The sequence below is a fragment of the Eptatretus burgeri genome, chromosome 2, assembly GCF_056783735.1.
Source record: "Eptatretus burgeri isolate ZD-2024b chromosome 2, Ebu_testis_v1, whole genome shotgun sequence".
NCBI classification, from domain to species: Eukaryota; Metazoa; Chordata; class Myxini; order Myxiniformes; family Myxinidae; genus Eptatretus; species Eptatretus burgeri.
In genome coordinates this window covers 50,745,989-50,763,488 of record NC_140962.1, presented here as the reverse complement: position 1 = coordinate 50,763,488, position 17,500 = coordinate 50,745,989, and the positions used below count along the sequence as shown (strand labels likewise).

General features: G+C 40.8%; 1 protein-coding gene across 3 annotated transcripts in view; it reads left to right on the top strand.

Annotated features, from left to right (window-relative positions):
- LOC147032025 (signal transducer and activator of transcription 5B-like) overlaps positions 1-17,318 on the top strand; it is a 109,306-nt gene extending 91,988 nt beyond the window's left edge. For all 3 annotated transcript variants that reach the window (XM_085869297.1, XM_085869298.1, XM_085869299.1), the window contains 5 exons: positions 6,455-6,597; positions 12,860-13,015; positions 13,305-13,365; positions 14,746-14,841; positions 14,961-17,318. In XM_085869297.1, the coding sequence (XP_085725423.1) occupies positions 6,455-6,597; positions 12,860-13,015; positions 13,305-13,365; positions 14,746-14,841; positions 14,961-15,081 (577 nt within the window). In that variant the 3' untranslated portion in view covers positions 15,082-17,318. The remainder of the gene's footprint in view (positions 1-6,454; positions 6,598-12,859; positions 13,016-13,304; positions 13,366-14,745; positions 14,842-14,960) is intronic.
- Positions 17,319-17,500: the final 182 nt, after the last annotated feature.

Sequence of the window (17,500 nt, the reverse complement as noted above, 5' to 3'; positions counted from 1 at the left end):
GTTTGTGGAGTAAAAGTATTCCTTCCATATTTCACACTCACCACAGAAATATAAACAAACTGAGATCTCTCTGGTTCAACATTTGTTGGTGAGCGACAGAGCACAAACACACCATAATAAACTAGAAATGTCATCCAAATTTATATTGAATTTTGGAACCATTCTTCTTGCGTATGGCAGCTTGGCTGCTGGATGCCAACGCAGCTCAAAGTCAAGACCCTAAGATCCCAAGCCTGCCACCCAAGCTGCTAAGCCAACACCAGGTGTTTTTGGAACCATTCAAAACGTCTCATTAAAATGGGAAAAATATAAAATAATTCCTGCAATCCATAGACCGACCACGTTGCATTTAAAACAAGTCTTGGTGAAGTTTTTGGGGTTTTCACCAAATATTTTAGCAGGCCTGATTATATACTATTGCAACTCCTTCCTGGGATGAAGATGATCTTCGTTTCAATTTTCTTTCTCTCTCTCTCTCTCTCTCTCTCTCTCTCTCTCTCTCTCTCTCTCTCTCTCTCTCTCTCTCTATCTCTCTCTCTCTCTCTCTCTCTCTCTCTCTCTCTCTACTCTCTCTACTCTCTCTACTCTCTCTACTCTCTCTACTCTCTCTACTCTCTCTACTCTCTCTACTCTCTCTACTCTCTCTACTCTCTCTACTCTCTCTACTCTCTCTACTCTCTCTACTCTCTCTACTCTCTCTACTCTCTCTACTCTCTCTATTCTCTCTACTCTCTCTACTCTCTCTACTCTCTCTACTCTCTCTACTCTCTCTACTCTCTCTACTCTCTCTACTCTCTCTACTCTCTCTACTCTCTCTACTCTCTCTACTCTCTCTACTCTCTCTACTCTCTCTCAACTCTCTCAACTCTCTCAACCCTCTCTCTCTCTCAACTCTCTCTCTCTCTCTCTCAACTCTCTCTCTCTCTCTCTCTCAACTCTCTCTCTCTCTCTCAACTCTCTCTCAACTCTAACTCAACTCTAACTCAACTCTAACTCAACTCTAACTCAACTCTAACTCAACTCTAACTCTAACTCAACTCAACTCAACTCTTGTCTCTGGTAACGGTTATCCTTCTCATTTGACCTCTTCAACATTCATCTCATATTTACGTGTACTGCCACGTATCACAGCCATCAGGTTCTTTCAGTTCCATCAGCCAGACGGTACGAGGAATCTGTTCCTGCTGGCATTCGACTGTTTATTTTTACTCTTATTTAAAATTTGGTTTTGTACTCTCATTTGATTTTGTCATTTTTGTTAAAAGAAAAAAGTCCAATTTGGTTTTGGCACATTGTTTGTCGATTGTTTGTTCGATTTTACCCCTTTAAACCAGTGCTTTTGCCACCTCTTGAAAACCAGGCATTATTAGCCCCCGTTGGACATAATCCGAAATGGGGGCTTATGGATTTGGTCTCGATTTTCGTGCCCGTGCATGTGTGCATGTGTCCGCAACCATATCTTGGACATGCATGGGCCAATTTTATTCGTATTTGGCACAAAGACAACACGTGATGGTATTCATATGCACATCATTTTGTTTCCCAATGCGATCAAAGATGGCTGACTGGCGGGCATTGAAGTTGTAAAAAAACAAAACTTATCAAACATGTTCTCAACCATTTCTTGGACATGCATTTACCAATGTTGATCAAACTTAGCACACAGATAAGGAATGATAGCTTACATATGCAAGTCATCCCGCCCCCCTCCCCTGAGATTAGATCCAAGATGCCCAACTGGTGACCATTTTGTTCAACCTTGGCACAAGCACAGTACATCATTGCATACATGTGCACCTCACTTTATTTTGTGATCTGATCAAAGATGGCCGATTGGTAGACTGGTTGCCATTTTAGTAGTGTACATATATACATATACATATATTTACAGGGTATCCCAAAAAAAATACAACTTTTCATCTGCAAAGAGGATGGTCATAACTTATATTTTTTTTAAAAAGATATATGGCTGGAGAGAAAGCTGAAAGGTTGAAGTTTATTGTACCAATGTCAAAATTGCCACCAAAATTTAAATTTTGGTATAGAATCGTCGTTTTCTTTTCGACCACATGTTCGACGTAGGCTCCACGTTGTCCGATCACTGCCTGCAAACGTGTTGTCATGTTCTCCATCACTTTGGGAAACGTTTCCTGAGGAATGTTCTGGATTTCTCGGTGGATGTTTTCCTTCAGCTGATCAAGAGTCTGAGGCCTAGGGTTTCCATAGATCCTGTCCTTGAGATACCCCGACAAGAAGAAGTCTGGAGGAGTAAGGTCAGGGGAATACGGTGGCCACTCAACATCTTCGTAGAGGGAGATAAAGTGGCCCTCAAAATGTTGGTTGAGAAAACGCCTTGTTTCTCTGGCTGTATGGGGTGGTGCCCCATCCTGCTGGAATCACTGGGTTCTCATCTGGATCAGGTTGTTTCTCCTACGGGTCTGAGTACGTAGCTCTGGCAGATAGAATTCCTGAATCATTTCGCGATAGTTCCTCTGGTTTACCGTGCAAGTGCGTCCCTGGTCATCTTCAAAGAAGTCTGGACCAATTATCCCATATCAACCAACCACCACCCACATGGTGACTTTGAGAACAGATCGAGGCACCAGTTCAGTTGATTCATTACCAGGATTTTCAGTTCCCCAGTACCGAAAGTTTTGCTTGTTTACCTCCCCGGACAAGTGAGCATGGCATTCGTCCGTCATGTGAAGTTTTTTGAGGAAGTCTGCATCTTCCTCCAACTTTCCTGAGAACCAATTTGCAAAATCGAGTCGTTTGCGTTTCTGTTGATCAGTAAGCACCGTTTCCGTTTGAATTTTGTATGGAAAGGCATGAATGTTTTGGCGAAGAATCCACTGAACGGTGCTCTTATGGATGTTTGTCTCGGCAGAAAGTCGTCGAATCTTTTTTTTGGACTCTGAACGACCGCCTGTCTCACCAATTCCACATTTTCTTCACTACGACCTGTCCTCTTCCGATCACTGTGACCCTTGTGAAGGTTACAAATGGTTCCCACATTGGTAAACTTTGCGATGGTGCACTTTATTGTCCGAAAGTTTGGTGCATGGAGCAAGTGGATACCGAAATGTCTCGAGTAAAGACGTTGCACCTGTATGACACTTTTCGTCTGGTGCCAAAGCTCAACTATTTTTGTCCGTTGTTGTACGGTCAGTCTTGGCATTTTTCTGGCGCTTGCGTGGTATCAAAATAAACTTCAGGGTCTCTGCAACAAGAAATGAAGCATTAGTGACAAAATGACTGCTTTCTTAGAATCAAACGAAACATTTTAAAAGTTGTATTTTTTTGGGGACACCATATATATATATATATATATATATATATATATATATATATATATATATATATATATATATATATATATATATTCTTCTTCTTTCGGCTGCTCCCATTCAGGGTCGCCACAGCGGATCATCCGTATGATCCGCATGGTGATTTGGCACATGTTTTACGCCGGATGCCCTTCCTGACACAACCCTGGTCGCCTCTTACGACACAGGGATATGGTACACCTATTTTAACCAGGGTATACACCAGCCCAGTAAACTGGTACTCACTTCGCCGACCTCGGAAGGATGACAGGTTGAGTCAACCCCCTGGTGTATTAATTCAGTGGCCCAACGGGGCTTGAACTCAGGACCTTTTGGATCCCAATCCGCTGCCCTAACCACTGCACCAACACCAAGATATATATATATATATATATATATATATATATATATATATGTATATGTATATATATATATATGTATATATATATATATATATATATATATGTATATATATATATATATATATATATATAGATAGATAGATAGATAGATAGATAGATAGATAGATAGATAGATAGATAGATAGACAGATAGATATATAGATATATAGATATATATATAGATATATCCCTTTAACTCTGAACAGCAAAAATACTAAAACAATCGGTGCTATGATATTTTATGTCTTTCTTTTTTCCTTGTTCAACCCATTTTCAACAAAGGAAACTTTCCCAATTACTTATCAACCTTTGTGTCATTATAGTCAAGCTTGTGGAGTTTACCTGAAAGGAACTACACTGGCACTTAATGCCCTTTCATACTCTTAATTATTATCCAAATTTAGCGAAACGTCCAACACTCTGCCCCTGAGGACGTTGAGGATGATATGTGCTATGTCAATTTGCACTTGCAGGAGGCACAACACATGTTCTTGGTGCCAAGTGACGTGAAGTTTGTGGAAGAAAAAAAAATCCACCTCAAGATAGAGATTTTTTTTTTTTGTTTTTTTAACGATAATCTTTGCAACCAGTCAATTCAAATTCCCTTTGGATATGATGCAGTGTGGAAAGCTTGGCTTTGCTTGCCTTAGAATTGTCTCTTCTACCTTGAGGACATAGAGAAATCTACATTCAGAGGTCTTCACACTGATGGCATGCCTCATTGACAGACTTTCCAACTGCCCCTAGGTTTAACCTGTTCATTCATCCCATTACCTTTGTCTCATCTTTCCTCAAAATGTGCATGTCGATGTTTTTTGCATTTGTGTGGGTACTGAAAGTTTGACGACCATCTGATCGGCTATTTCTGAGAAGAATGGCGACACACATGGACAGACATCTCTCTTCTTGTATAGATCAGTGCCGGATTACGCCTCGGCTGGCCCTAATGCACATTTTGAAATTTTAGAGAATGGCCTGAGAAATTTAAATTGGATCTCGGGCTCATTGAAATGGACCCCAGACAAAAGATGAACTGATTCAAGAACAAAATATTTAATACAAAAAAAGACAAATATTTAATGTGAAAATAATTTTTGGCCAGAATTTTTGGCTGGCCCTAAGGCACATGCCTTGTCTGCCTAATGGTTCATCCAGCACTGGTATAGATTATCTGTTTATTGTTTCTTTGGTGTTTTTGTGAAGTCTGATAGCAAAGAGTGTTTCTACACCTGGTCAATTTAATATATCATGTTTTGTTGTACATCTGATTTATGATCCTTTCAACAAGGTTTGCCATCTGCCTCTTTACACTAACCTTTCCTTCTATAGTTGCCTGCTGTATCATTTCCTGAATCTCTTCCTTTTTGTCTCACCATCCAATTAACACAGTATTTATATACCTTGTATTTGGATTACTATGGTGTGATCAATGCAGAAATTCTCCCAGGATCTGTACATGCCATTCCTTTTTTCCTTCCATTTGACTTCCTTTTTTTCTTTCTTTCTTTTCCCATGAACCACATTTGATGATGACAATTTAAACTGAAGGTCAAGTGAAGAAGTTGAGTGGCTGTGTCAGGATTGCTAATTTCCTCATCTGCAAAAGGCTTCGGTTTCTGGTTGCAAGCAAGGGGTGAAAGTTTTCCTGCAGTCTCTATGGATATTGTTTGAGGCAGCTAGCTTGAAGAGTTGACAAAAAGCTTTGTAGTTCTCTGGTCTCCAATCAAGAGGTGATCTTCTCATCTACTTCTCTGGCAAAACCTGGCCAATTGGCTTTACGGAAATGGCATTGAGGTACAGGCTTCGATGTGATGAGTGGCACTTCATTTCTGATATGGATGATGGCAGGGTGATGTTGAATATGAGGGGAAGTGGGGGAGTATCTCACATGATGTCGTTGAGGCTGTGCTGACTCATCAACTGATACAAAACAGAGATCAAGGTTGTAATCCTTATTCCATCTGGATGAGTAAGGATCCAAAGTAAGGGGGTAAGGTGAGGAAATTTCCATTTTTACTCAATCAGGTCAGTCGTTGGACTGCCACTAGTAACATGTAACCCAGTGCTACCTGCCGCATGGTCGGGTTGTCGGCATCTAAACCGACCCCCCCCCCCCCACAGAACTAAAACAACATATGACCAAAGAGTGGATGAGCTCCCTGTGGGAGCCAATGGACATCCAAGAAAGAGATGGTGTCTCCTAAAAATTACCAATCTGGTTGGACCAGTTCGTGGTAACTCAAGTAGACTGATCGGGGTAGTGAAACCCTTGATGGAGCAAGTGCCAGCAAAAGGCAGATGAGCTCGTATTAACCAACAACAACCACAAAACGACACCCACGGGGAAGAGAGCATGTACGCTGCGTCGCTGAAGCTGTGGAAGGCATGTTCCTCATCCGGTGGATGACACTGCAGTCCGATTCTGCCCCAACCACTTTTGTACTGATTATAATGGGCAATGATTTCTGTTTTTTTTCAGTGCTTGAATAAAATTTTAAAAATCATACAGGATGAAATGGTTGCTAGCCAAAGCCCAATCGGACAACCTTTCGTCAACGGCGTTGCTGTCACCACATCCCTTGGAGTAATGGTGGCTGCTGATAACGTAAAGGGATCACCGTATAAACAATGGTTGCAATCAAGTTTTAACTGAAAAAAATGAATTGCATTGTTTATTCCAGTCGAGTCGAGTTGTGTTTTTTGATTCCTTATTTATCTTGTTTGCAGTGCCATCCTTGGGTTTGTGAATAAGCAGCAAGCACAAGACATGCTCCTTTCGAAGCCAAATGGAACATTCTTACTTCGATACAGTGACTCTGAGATTGGAGGCATCACCATCGCTTGGGTTGCTGACAACCCAAGCAAAATTGGTATTCTTAACTCCTTTCCTTTTGTGGTTATTTTGAGACTATGCATTACCTGTCTCACCCATGGCTTTCACTTCAGTTTCCCTGATTTGGGGAGGTGGGGGTGAATTTTTTTTCTTTTCTTCTAAATTGCTGAATCAGCAACCATCAGTTGGGAACACCAGGTAATCAGCTCGCAGCAGTGCTGTAATGAGCTTGACTTAGGTTTGTGAACTTTTTAGCTTTTCTGGAATTTAAATTCCAAATAAGGTATTGTCATCGTGCACCGTCCATCCATCTGCCCCCTTTTGACATTACTGGCCAATCCGCTGGGCCGATCCAGCTGAAATTTGGCAGCAACATTCCATTTCTGACTGTTAATGGGAATTGCAAAGCTCATTCTCGTCACATGACTTTAAGTAGGTCAAAATGGCCAACTTAGTAAATTCCTTCAAAAATCTTCTTCTCCAGACCCACCAATCAGAATGCAACCAAATTTGGGTTAAAACATTGGGCCAGGGTAGAGTTCTTAATTAAATTGCGGAAGCCATGCCAATCATGTGACCGGAAGTGTCAAAATGGCCAACTTCGTCAACTTTTGGAAAAATCGCATGAATTACTTGAACAGTCTTCTTCTCCAGACCCACCAGTCAGAATGCTACCAAGTTTGGGTTGCAGCATTAGGACAGGGCTCATATAAGATACAGGTCCAGTGGTACTTTTTTTTTATTGGGCTCGCAGGATAGTTTAGATGTTTACCCATTCGCTTCTGAGCCATCTATCCTGGGTTTGAATCTCGATCCGGCTATAAACTGTTGTCCTGGATGGTTCACAGGCAGGGCGATGGATCAACGTGTTCTCACCGTTACTTGATGGACATTAAACTGGGTGGCCCCTCTGCTAGAACGTGTTGACGTTAATGATCCCACAGTGCTGTTCGCAAAGAGTCGGCGAGTTGCAGACCCCCAGCTTGATTGAATAAATCAAAGGGATGGAGCACCCCTTTGCGGAGCACCCCACCCCTCAGAGTCCACCCTGCCCCTTTTAAATTGCCTCTTGATGCAAAGCATAACGATCACTTCTGTCTTGGGTGTTGAAGTCACCACTGGATTCAAGGTGATTTTGTTGTAAAATTATTCACCATTCTCTTTGGAAAGCATCTTTCATGCTGTTGGGGTTTAAATGGTGGGAAGGCTGAATCCAGCTCGTTCTCTTATGAATGGAAGCCCAAGGTATGGACTTGAGAGTATCAATAGAATGGGTCTTAGTCAGATATGGTGTCTGACTTCTGGGTGACTGTACAAGGAACACAGAAAACAATGTAATGGTTGAAAAGAAACGTGCATTTCGAATAAACAGATACAGTCAAATGAAGAAGTTCACCCTTGCATACAATGTACAACTCTGATTCCCACGTCGAGGTGTCTTCATACGGTGTCGTTGTCCTGCTGGCCCAACTCCTGTGTGATCACCTCACCCGCCAGGTACTGTCCAACATTGTGTCCTACTCGCCCGACGTCGTTGCCGTGTTGATCTGTTCACATCGTACTCAATTATCCAAATCAAAAATGTCTTGTAACACTGGTCCTTTCAGGATGATTGTCGACCTCAAAGTACTTCCTGGTACACAGCCTTAATGAGTTATTTTATCAATGAGATTCTCGTTGGTAAGGGAACCTTCCATCTCAGACCCAGCGAAAATCATCCGGCACTTTCCATCAAGCAGTTTCCAATACAATACTGCCCTCCACAGTCAAAATCGGCTCGTTACATCAATTTCATCATTCCTGGAGTTTAACCCATTCGTGTAACATCAAATTTATTTCATGTAACGATCGATTTTAATCATTCATTTCGATGCATTTCCCAATGTCCATCCAGAAATACAGTAACCCATGCATACTGGCCATACAGCTTGCTTAAATGTAACATAACTTTAACTGACAAATGTGATTATATAACATTCAACACAAAGCCATTCCCGCCCTTCTTTCCCTGCTAATCCACAGAACTGGGAATGCATTATCCAGGATCCGCCCCTCTCCCCCGGAGCGTGTGAACTTGTTTTACGACAAATTCCATGATTTCTCGGCATTTAGGATTTGGATCCTGACCAACACCAAAAGTAATAGCACACTTCTCCAAGCGTCCATGAATATCTGCAAAATTTGAAGTGAATCTGTGAAGAATTGCTTGAGAAATAGTGTGCCAAAAATGGGCGGAAAGCAAAATACGAACAAGAAAAAGAGTAATCGGAGATTGCAGACCCTCGCCAGGACTTGTTTTGTGTGGTGCGTTTCTGCAGATTTGTGTGGTGTACTTTATAACTGCTGGCAGTGATGACCAGGTCCCAAGATGTCCTGCTTTGATGCAACCCTGCTTTGATTGAATACCTGACCCTGACCCATGATGTTTTTTTAATTATTCAATTGAATTCAGAATGGGATTAAAATAAATTCAATTCAAATTAAATGGAAGACCAAATAGGTACACTCCTGCATTGGAGTAATCAGGAGGAACCTGAACAAGCAAAAATCAAAGATGAAGTCATCAGGAGGAACCTGGATAGGATTCACATTTCAGCTGTGGCAACTCTACGCTCAAAACCCATCTTGGCACAGCCAAGTGAGCCTTATTCAAAAGAAAACATAAAAAAAACCCAGATCAAAAAAATTAATTAATTCTGTATTAAAGTCCATGTGTGGAGGCGCCTCGACTTTAGACCTTAATTTACTTCACATATTATTATTACATTTTGAATTATTACCCTTGTAAATATTGGTTTACGAAAAAAGTGAAAAAATATTTTCACAAAAAAAATAAGTGACCACTATATTTGTTATTGTTGTGTATGTCTGTCTGTCTGTCTGTCTGTCTGTCTATGTCTGTCTGTCTGTCTGTCTGTCTGTCTGTCCCGAGCATAGCTCCGTGGGTTTTGATCCGATCCTGATAAAATTTTGGTTGGAGGTTTATATCATCTCATTGTGTTTTCCTGAAAATGGGCGTGGTGCGCCCATTATGGGCGGAGCCACGCCCAAAAAGTGTTTTTAGGGGGTAGCCGATTTCAATTTGCATCTTCTCCAAGGGGGTTTGTCGAATCTGACAAGGGTTTTGGTATTTGGTTAGCCCAATGGCACCTGCACAGCCCCACGGAGCTCGATTTTTTTTTTTTTTTTTTTTTTTTCATTTTCGTCCCAAGGTCAAGGCCACGAACTTAGAAAATTGCGAATTGTGTTTTTAGGGGGTATCCGATTACAATTTGCATCTTCTCCTCGGGGGTTTGTAAAATCTGGCAGGGGTTTCGGTATTTGGTTAGCCCAATGACACCTGCAAAGCCCCACGGAGCTCGATTATTTATTTATTTATTTATTTATTTTTTCATTTTCATCCCAAGGTCAAGGTCACAAACTTAGAAAATTGCGAATTTTGACATAAACTCCATCTTCTCCGAGGGGTTTATCGAATCTGGCAGGGGTTTCGGGATTTGGTGAGCCCAATGGCACCTGCATAGCCCCATGGAGCTCGATTTTTCATTTTTGTGTCAAGGTAACGAAGTTAGAAAATTTCGAATTTTGACATAAAAATCATACGACCGCCCAAACTTTGAGAGCTAGGATGACAATATTTTTTATGCATAATCTTGAGGTCATTCCCCACCTAAAGTCTTGAAACCATTTTTCTCTATCTCGAACACCTTGCCTGTGGCGCCCCCTTCAAATTTGCTTTTACGCTGATTTCATCAAAGTATGGATAATCTGAGGAGTGTGAAATGCCATAAAGCCTATATGACGTTATATTGTTCCTGCAATGTTCCAGAGGAAGTTTTGCATCAAAGGTTATAATCCTTGACCTTTGACCTCAAAAGTTCACAAAGGTCAAATTTTCAAAGTTGTGGGAATTGAACCGGGTTTTCGATCTTCTTCGACGAAACTCCAATAAGCTGTAGTACGTATCCTGTTTCCTTATTTTAATGTCCACAACATTGTTTTGTGACCTTTAAAGGTTATGCAAAGGTCAAATTTTGAAAGTTGATGAACGAAACCGGGTTTTTGACATTTTGCAGCTAATAACCTGTCACTCGTACCACATCATGTTGATCATTTTTATAACTTGGTCAAATATTATCACATTGTCTCATCCTTGACTTCTGAAACAATCTACATCGTCAAATACCGCTCGTGAACCATCGTCGTCTTCAGACTTGTTTCTTCTATTTTCATCAAATCCCCGTGTTTATTTTTAGGTGCTGATGTCTGTCTATCTGTTGTGGGTTCGAGTATATACACCTTGTGCTTCCATCTGCTCTGTCCATGCCGCCCCTTCCCTTCCCGCACACGCCATAATCTCTGATGATCATGTGTTCGCCTCGAAGGAAAACTGCCTGGCGATCCGGCCTGGTGGGTGTTAACCCGCCCATCCACCACAGGGGGGAATAACTTAACCTTGAATAACTTGGGTCAGGGGGGAATAACTTAACCACTACGGCCGCGACAATATATTGGCTAAATGAGAAATAGATAAGATATATCTGTGGTTCGTTTTGAATATTTTCATCGGCTGGTAATTTTAATTTTTTCTTTTTTTTGAAGCTCACCTGTAATGTAGTTCTGGGAGCTTATGGGAGAGATGGCACGTTGTCCATCCCATCCACCAATACTTGCAACTTCTCTGAAACTACACATTCGGTTTTGATGAAACTTTACCACAATGTTCATTTCCATGTATGTCCCAAAGTTTGTTCATGGCATTAAAATATTGAGGTTAGTTTATGGGGGATTTGCCCCCCCCACGCCCCCCAAAGAGGTACAGGTATTTGCTTTCTTCTTGGAAAGTACGCACACAATTCCGATGAAACTTCACCACAACCTTCAACACTTATGATGCACCAAAGTTTGCTCATGTCATTGGAAAAATCTGGCTGGAAGGAGGTGTAAGGGGGGGATTGCCCCCCCCCAAAATATGTATTTGCTTTCTTCTCAGAAACTACACACACAATTCCGATGAAACTTCACCACAACTTTCGTCACCTGTGATGTACCAAATTTATTCATGACATTGGACAAATCAGGGTCTAAGGGGGGTTGCCACCCAAAATATACATTTGCTTTCTTCTCAGAAACAAATCAGGGTCAAGAAGCATCTACGGGTGGTTGGTGGGGGGTTTGGGGGGAGGTTGACCCCAAAATATGCATATTCTTTCGTCTCAGAAACTACACACACAATTCCGATGAAACGACCACCACCTTCATCACCCGTGATGTACTCAAGTTTGTTCATGGCATTAAAAAAAAAATTCCATAGTTATTTACTTTCTACTCTGTTACATATTTTGTGGGTTATCCATGCCTACCAGTGGTTCCCTGGTTATCTTTTCCAGCCGCTACCAGTTGAGCACCCAGGGGTATTGCCCCTATGTTTTCTTCCTGTTTCGCATCACCACTCACCCATCCTGCAGTCCTGTAAAAAGAAAAAGATTTTTGGTGAAACGTACTTCTCCATGAGTTGCAGCACATGTCTGGTTCAAGGTCATGCTGATGCACTTGGTGAAAACAAATAGATGAAAATGCCATTCGTTGTTTGTCAAATTTGTGTCCCTTTTGTGCAAAATGTGCTGATTTTCACCACACAAGCACCCTGCCCCTTTTTCCTTCAAACTAGGGGATCTGAGTTATCACGAGCACCCTGAACAAATTTAAAATTATAGTCACATTCAGTGAGGTGGCAGGATGGCCTCGAGGTATGCACACCCGCCTCTAAGCTGTCGAGCCTGGGTTCGATTCCCAACCCAGCTATAAACTGCCATCCCGGTGTTTCACAGGCAGGGTGATTCATCAATGTGTGTGTCATACCTCAGATGGACGTTAAACAGGCGTCCCATCTGCCAGCATTCGTTGGTGGGCTTTAAAGATCCCATGGTGTCTTTCGCAAAGAGTAGGTGTGCCATAGCTGGTACCATGGCCAAATTCCAAATTCCTGTCCAAACTAGTTGAACGTCTGGCCTGGCCAGCCAGTTTATGAAGACTCGGGCAAGCTTCCACTGGCTGACCTCACAATGTGGGATAATAGTGGCCGTTAAAGAATAATAATAATAATAATGTCACCTTCAGTCAAACATCAAGTTGGCCAGCTAGTTCATGAAAGAGCTGGGCCATAAACGTTTCTTATCCGACCCCACTAGAATGTGGGAGTAATTAGGGGCTGTTAAAGAAGTAGTATTAATAGTTGTAGTAAATTTGGTCAGTTTTCTGGCAAGAGTGGTGATGGTATTTTTTGTTGTGTGATGCAGGGGAACGTCTGGTATGGAACCTGAAACCCTACACTGCTCGAGATTTCAGCATCCGCTCACTTGCTGACCGCATCAGCGACCTTAACCACCTGCTTTACCTTTACCCAGACCGAACCAAAGCAGACATTTTCTCCAAGTACTACACACCCCTCCTACGTAGGTCCCTGCTTGGCTTCCTAATTCTTGCAAACCATGCCATGAGAACCACAATTCCAGGGAAGTAACATTGGAGTAAATCATTAGTGTTGCAAAAAACGAGCATAAATGTGTCCAGGTGGTGCAGCTGTGGCTTCTCCAGGTACTTAATTGAGTGGAAATATTGGTAAAAATGGGTAACCATATGGGAGTAAAGGTGAGAAAGAAATTATATGATTTCTTGGCAAGTAGTATTGTTTGGAAGAATGATGTATACCAATATAATGCTCCTTTTGGTGGTGTTTTTCAGCCAACGGAGCAAAATCAATGGATGGTTACGTGAGGCCAGAAATCAAGCAAGTAGTGCCAGAGTAAGTTCTTAACTCAACTCAATGGGCTGGACATTCCAAAGTGGTCAAATGCATCAGTGTTCAGACAGAAGGGGAGGGCCAGGTGGAAGCGTTCAGACAAAAGGACATTGCTTCATAGTATTTGTGAGAAAAACTTGGAGGTGTATTATTTTGTAAAAAAAAAATTTTTTACCTCTGCTACCGAAGATGAAGGAGGTTATGTTTTTATCCCTTTCTGTCTGTCTGTTTGTTTGTCTGTTTGTCTGTCTGTCTTTGTGTGCAGGATATCTCAAAAAGTTGTGGACTGATTCGGATGAAATTTGGTGGAGAAGTTGCGTGTGTGACAAGAACGAATTGGTTCAATGTTGGTGAAGATCCAGATCCGGATCTGATAATTTTTTTAAGGATTCTTCACCATTGAGAGATGGGGCTAAACCAATATCTTGCACGATATCTAAAAAAGTTGTAGATGGATTCGGATGAAATTTGGTGGACATGTTGGTGGTGACAAGGATGAATTGATTTGATTTTGGTGAAGATCTGAATCCAGATGTGGATATGAGAATTCTTTTATTTTTAAAGTGATTCTTCACCATTGAGAGATTGAGCCAAAAACGATATATCGCATGATATTTCAAAAATGTATTGGGCCCAATATGTTCTCGTGGATCAGGTGTTGCATGGTGGAGGTATACGCTCTACCGAGTGTCCTAGTTTATTATTTTATTACCCTGCGCACGCGAAGTGAAAAGCAGGGTTCAGTAATTATTTCATGTCTGTCTGTAAACATCAGTTTATGATCGAGGAATGACTTATTTGAATTGAATGTTATATTTTGAACACGAATCAGAACATGAATAGGAAGATAAGTTTGCCATTTTACCGCACCTTGGCTCAGAATTAGTCCCGATCGCACATGGGCAGGACGGAGTGAGATTAATTGTTTTACTCTGTCTGCCTGCTGAGCTGTCAAACAAAATTAAAAATCATTCCAAACAGGAAACTAACTGTTTTTAAGGATGTTATAAAGGACACAAACAACAGGCACAAAGAACTAATGTGATGTGTTCGATAGGGTGGTGTAATAGACACTGCAAAAATGGTGGTAAATGCCAGAATTAATTTATTTATATGACTTTTACAATTTTTATTTTATTTAAATTGAATTATATGCTTGAACACTGTAGAATGCAAATCACCTTGTCACATCCAAGAACCTCCAGTTTTGCAGTACTTGGACATGTTAAATATGGTGGTGTATCAGACTGCTTCAGGAGCGATAAACTTCCGGAAATATTTTTTTAACGATCATTTTATTAAAATTGATGTGTAAGCTTGAACACCATGTGGTGTATCGTGTTCTATGAACTCATAATTTGTCTGTGTTTATTTTGAATTCAGATTTACAGCTCGTAATGACCAGGCAGCCTCCAGCCCACCATTCATTTTTGATCACTCAAGCATGTCTCCCATTGGCGTTCTTCTCTACCCTCAGAAGTGAGTTACTAACTTTTAAAACAGTGATGCTTCCTTCCATTGCTTTATGCTCACTGTCTATTGCTGCAACTTTAATGTAAAACTATTTATCTCTTCCTCTTTTATTTCTTTCTTCGTAGCACGGATGGAATGCAGGACGGTGACCTTGACAGTGATGCGGATATTGAACCGCAGGATATTGAGGACTTTCTGAATCGAACGCCAATATGTATGCCTTCTCAATGGCAAAGCTCCTCTTAATGTGATTCTTTGTACATTAATCACGTGGTGATGGACAGCCTTTCTGCCAGTATGTATCGAAAGAACAAACCCTTGCCCACCAACCCCAACCTTCTATCTCATCTGCAACGCTTAATTCGTGCGCTTGGTCTTTTTGTAATGATCCAAATTTCTGGTGGATATTTATCTGAACTTAAGGACAGAGCTTTTTTTTTTGTTTTCCTTGGTGTTTTTAATGCTCGTCTTGTCAATTGAACATATCAAGTATTGTCTTTCATGAGCTGTATGATCAAGTTTGGCTCTGCTTTTAAATGAAATTGTATGCTTTATGATTTGTCTTTTTGTTTTCTAAGTATTTTGTTATGGTTGCTTTTATATGAAAACGTGTTCCAGAAATGGAAAAAAAATGTTTTGACTTTTACTCTGCATTTAAAAAGAGATTTGTGCAGAAAAGGTGGCATGTGTTTTTATAATTGGATGAAGTGGTGTTTTTCAATGGTTGCTTGCAGTAATTGATTGCATATGTTCTTGGTGACATCCTGCAGTAATTGACCGCTAACCCAAACAGAACACATCAGCTCTTTCCCCATGCATTCGATTGCAAGCCTTCGATTTTTATAAGGGGAAGAGGGTGTATGATGATGAAATTTCGATGGCACCAATTTGGCAAGGCGAACCAACTAAGTGCCAATTATTTCCCCACTTTTTGTGGTTGGGCTTGTTCATACATACACATTCATTGAAAAAAAAAACAGTTTCCCAATGTTGACAGCCCATCCAGCCAAGAATAGTTGATTGCACTTTTGACCCAATTTGTGAAGACTTAATTTGGTAAGATTGCATTTGGCTGCAGGATAGTACATTTGCATGGATTTTAGCTAAATGTAGCCACCTTAAGTTGTGCTGACAATTTTATAACATTCTGCTTGGGTGTTCAGTGAAATGTTTCCATTAGTTTATAGATCCTGTCAATACCAGAGTGCTTTTCTCAGAGCTTGAGCAGGTTTCTCCTGTTGGATCTCTGCCTCTATAACCTCAATATTTTTTCTGAATGTCAGCAAGTGCTATTATGGATTTGCCACAGATGCTGAGGTTTGGTGGCTTTTTCTTTTTAAACATAACCACAGAGTGGAGTTGCACTTCCTTTGAAGGTAAACTGTGGTCCTCTCCTTTAAAGCTTGTAGCAGGAGCAATTGACACGCACAAAGTAAGCTCAAACTGTTTAATAAACAAGGTAAAATCGGTGTTGTATTGAGATAACACAAATGCAGAAAAAGGCTTTAGTGACCTTGTACATTATAAGGAAGCTGTGATTATCGACCGTGTTGTACTTTCAATGTTGCTCCACTGATGAAAAACTAGATTTGAAACAAAATATTTCACACCAGTTGATGTCTAACTGCAAACTGTGGCCCTGGTGAAAATAGTCATCATCATCTTCTTTTTTTTTTTAATCGTTGCACCGATTTGAACAAGCCGGTACATTTTGGTGATGTTTCGGTTGTCGCCTTTTGTTTATTCGTAACTTTTATAGCATATATTGTGGAAAATGGAGTGAAATTTCAAAATATTCTTGCATGCTGCTGTTAATCTTTTTTGTTTTCTGCCAAAAAGATAAAATTGTGCCAAACATATGTATAACAGCAACCAAATATATTTGTAACTATTTCCTAGTTTGTTCAACATTTATACAGAGGTTGTATCTATTTTGCTAACAGATTGTTGCTTTGCACGGACATCATTTATATGAATGTATTTTTGACATGCTTTTAGTTGACCTTGTGAAGATTCCTTGCACATGCTACTGATGCCATACGAGTAACAAAATTGTTGCTAACTTAGCACTGAGCCAGTCTTATGTAAAACGTGAAGCCTTTTTCTCTGTGATGTAGTTTTTCTAGCACGTATTGCTGATGAAATGCTTTAATACGCAGTCACACTGTACAGCGAGTTAATGCCTTGTATCAATGCATTGCTGCCATCTACTGCCATGTAGTATTAGAGTAGCAACCTGTATCACTTTAGCATATTATTTAGGTCAGTTTGAGCTGTAACATTCTAGTTGAATCCTTTCATTTTTTAAAAATTCTCTTTCTCATGGTACTTTTTTTTCTTTGGGGGGAGGGGGAGGTCATTTGATAATAATAAGCAGGGTTACCTGCCATCCTGTGTGTAATTGGGTAGGGAGTGTTCTTTTTTTTCTTCTTCTTCTTCTTCTCCCCCCCCCCACCACCCCATCCCACCCCCTTTTGTATTTTGTCTCACATAAAAAAATTGGTAAACTTGAATGAACGTTGGCCATCACAGAGACTTGCAAACCTGCATTTCATGCAATTTGCCATACCAGGAGGCGGGATTGTAAGGTTGCTCTGCCAGGACTCGAATACTCTGAAATTCTAAAATCTGAAGGAAGTCCTGGCCTGTGAAAGCCATGAAAGAA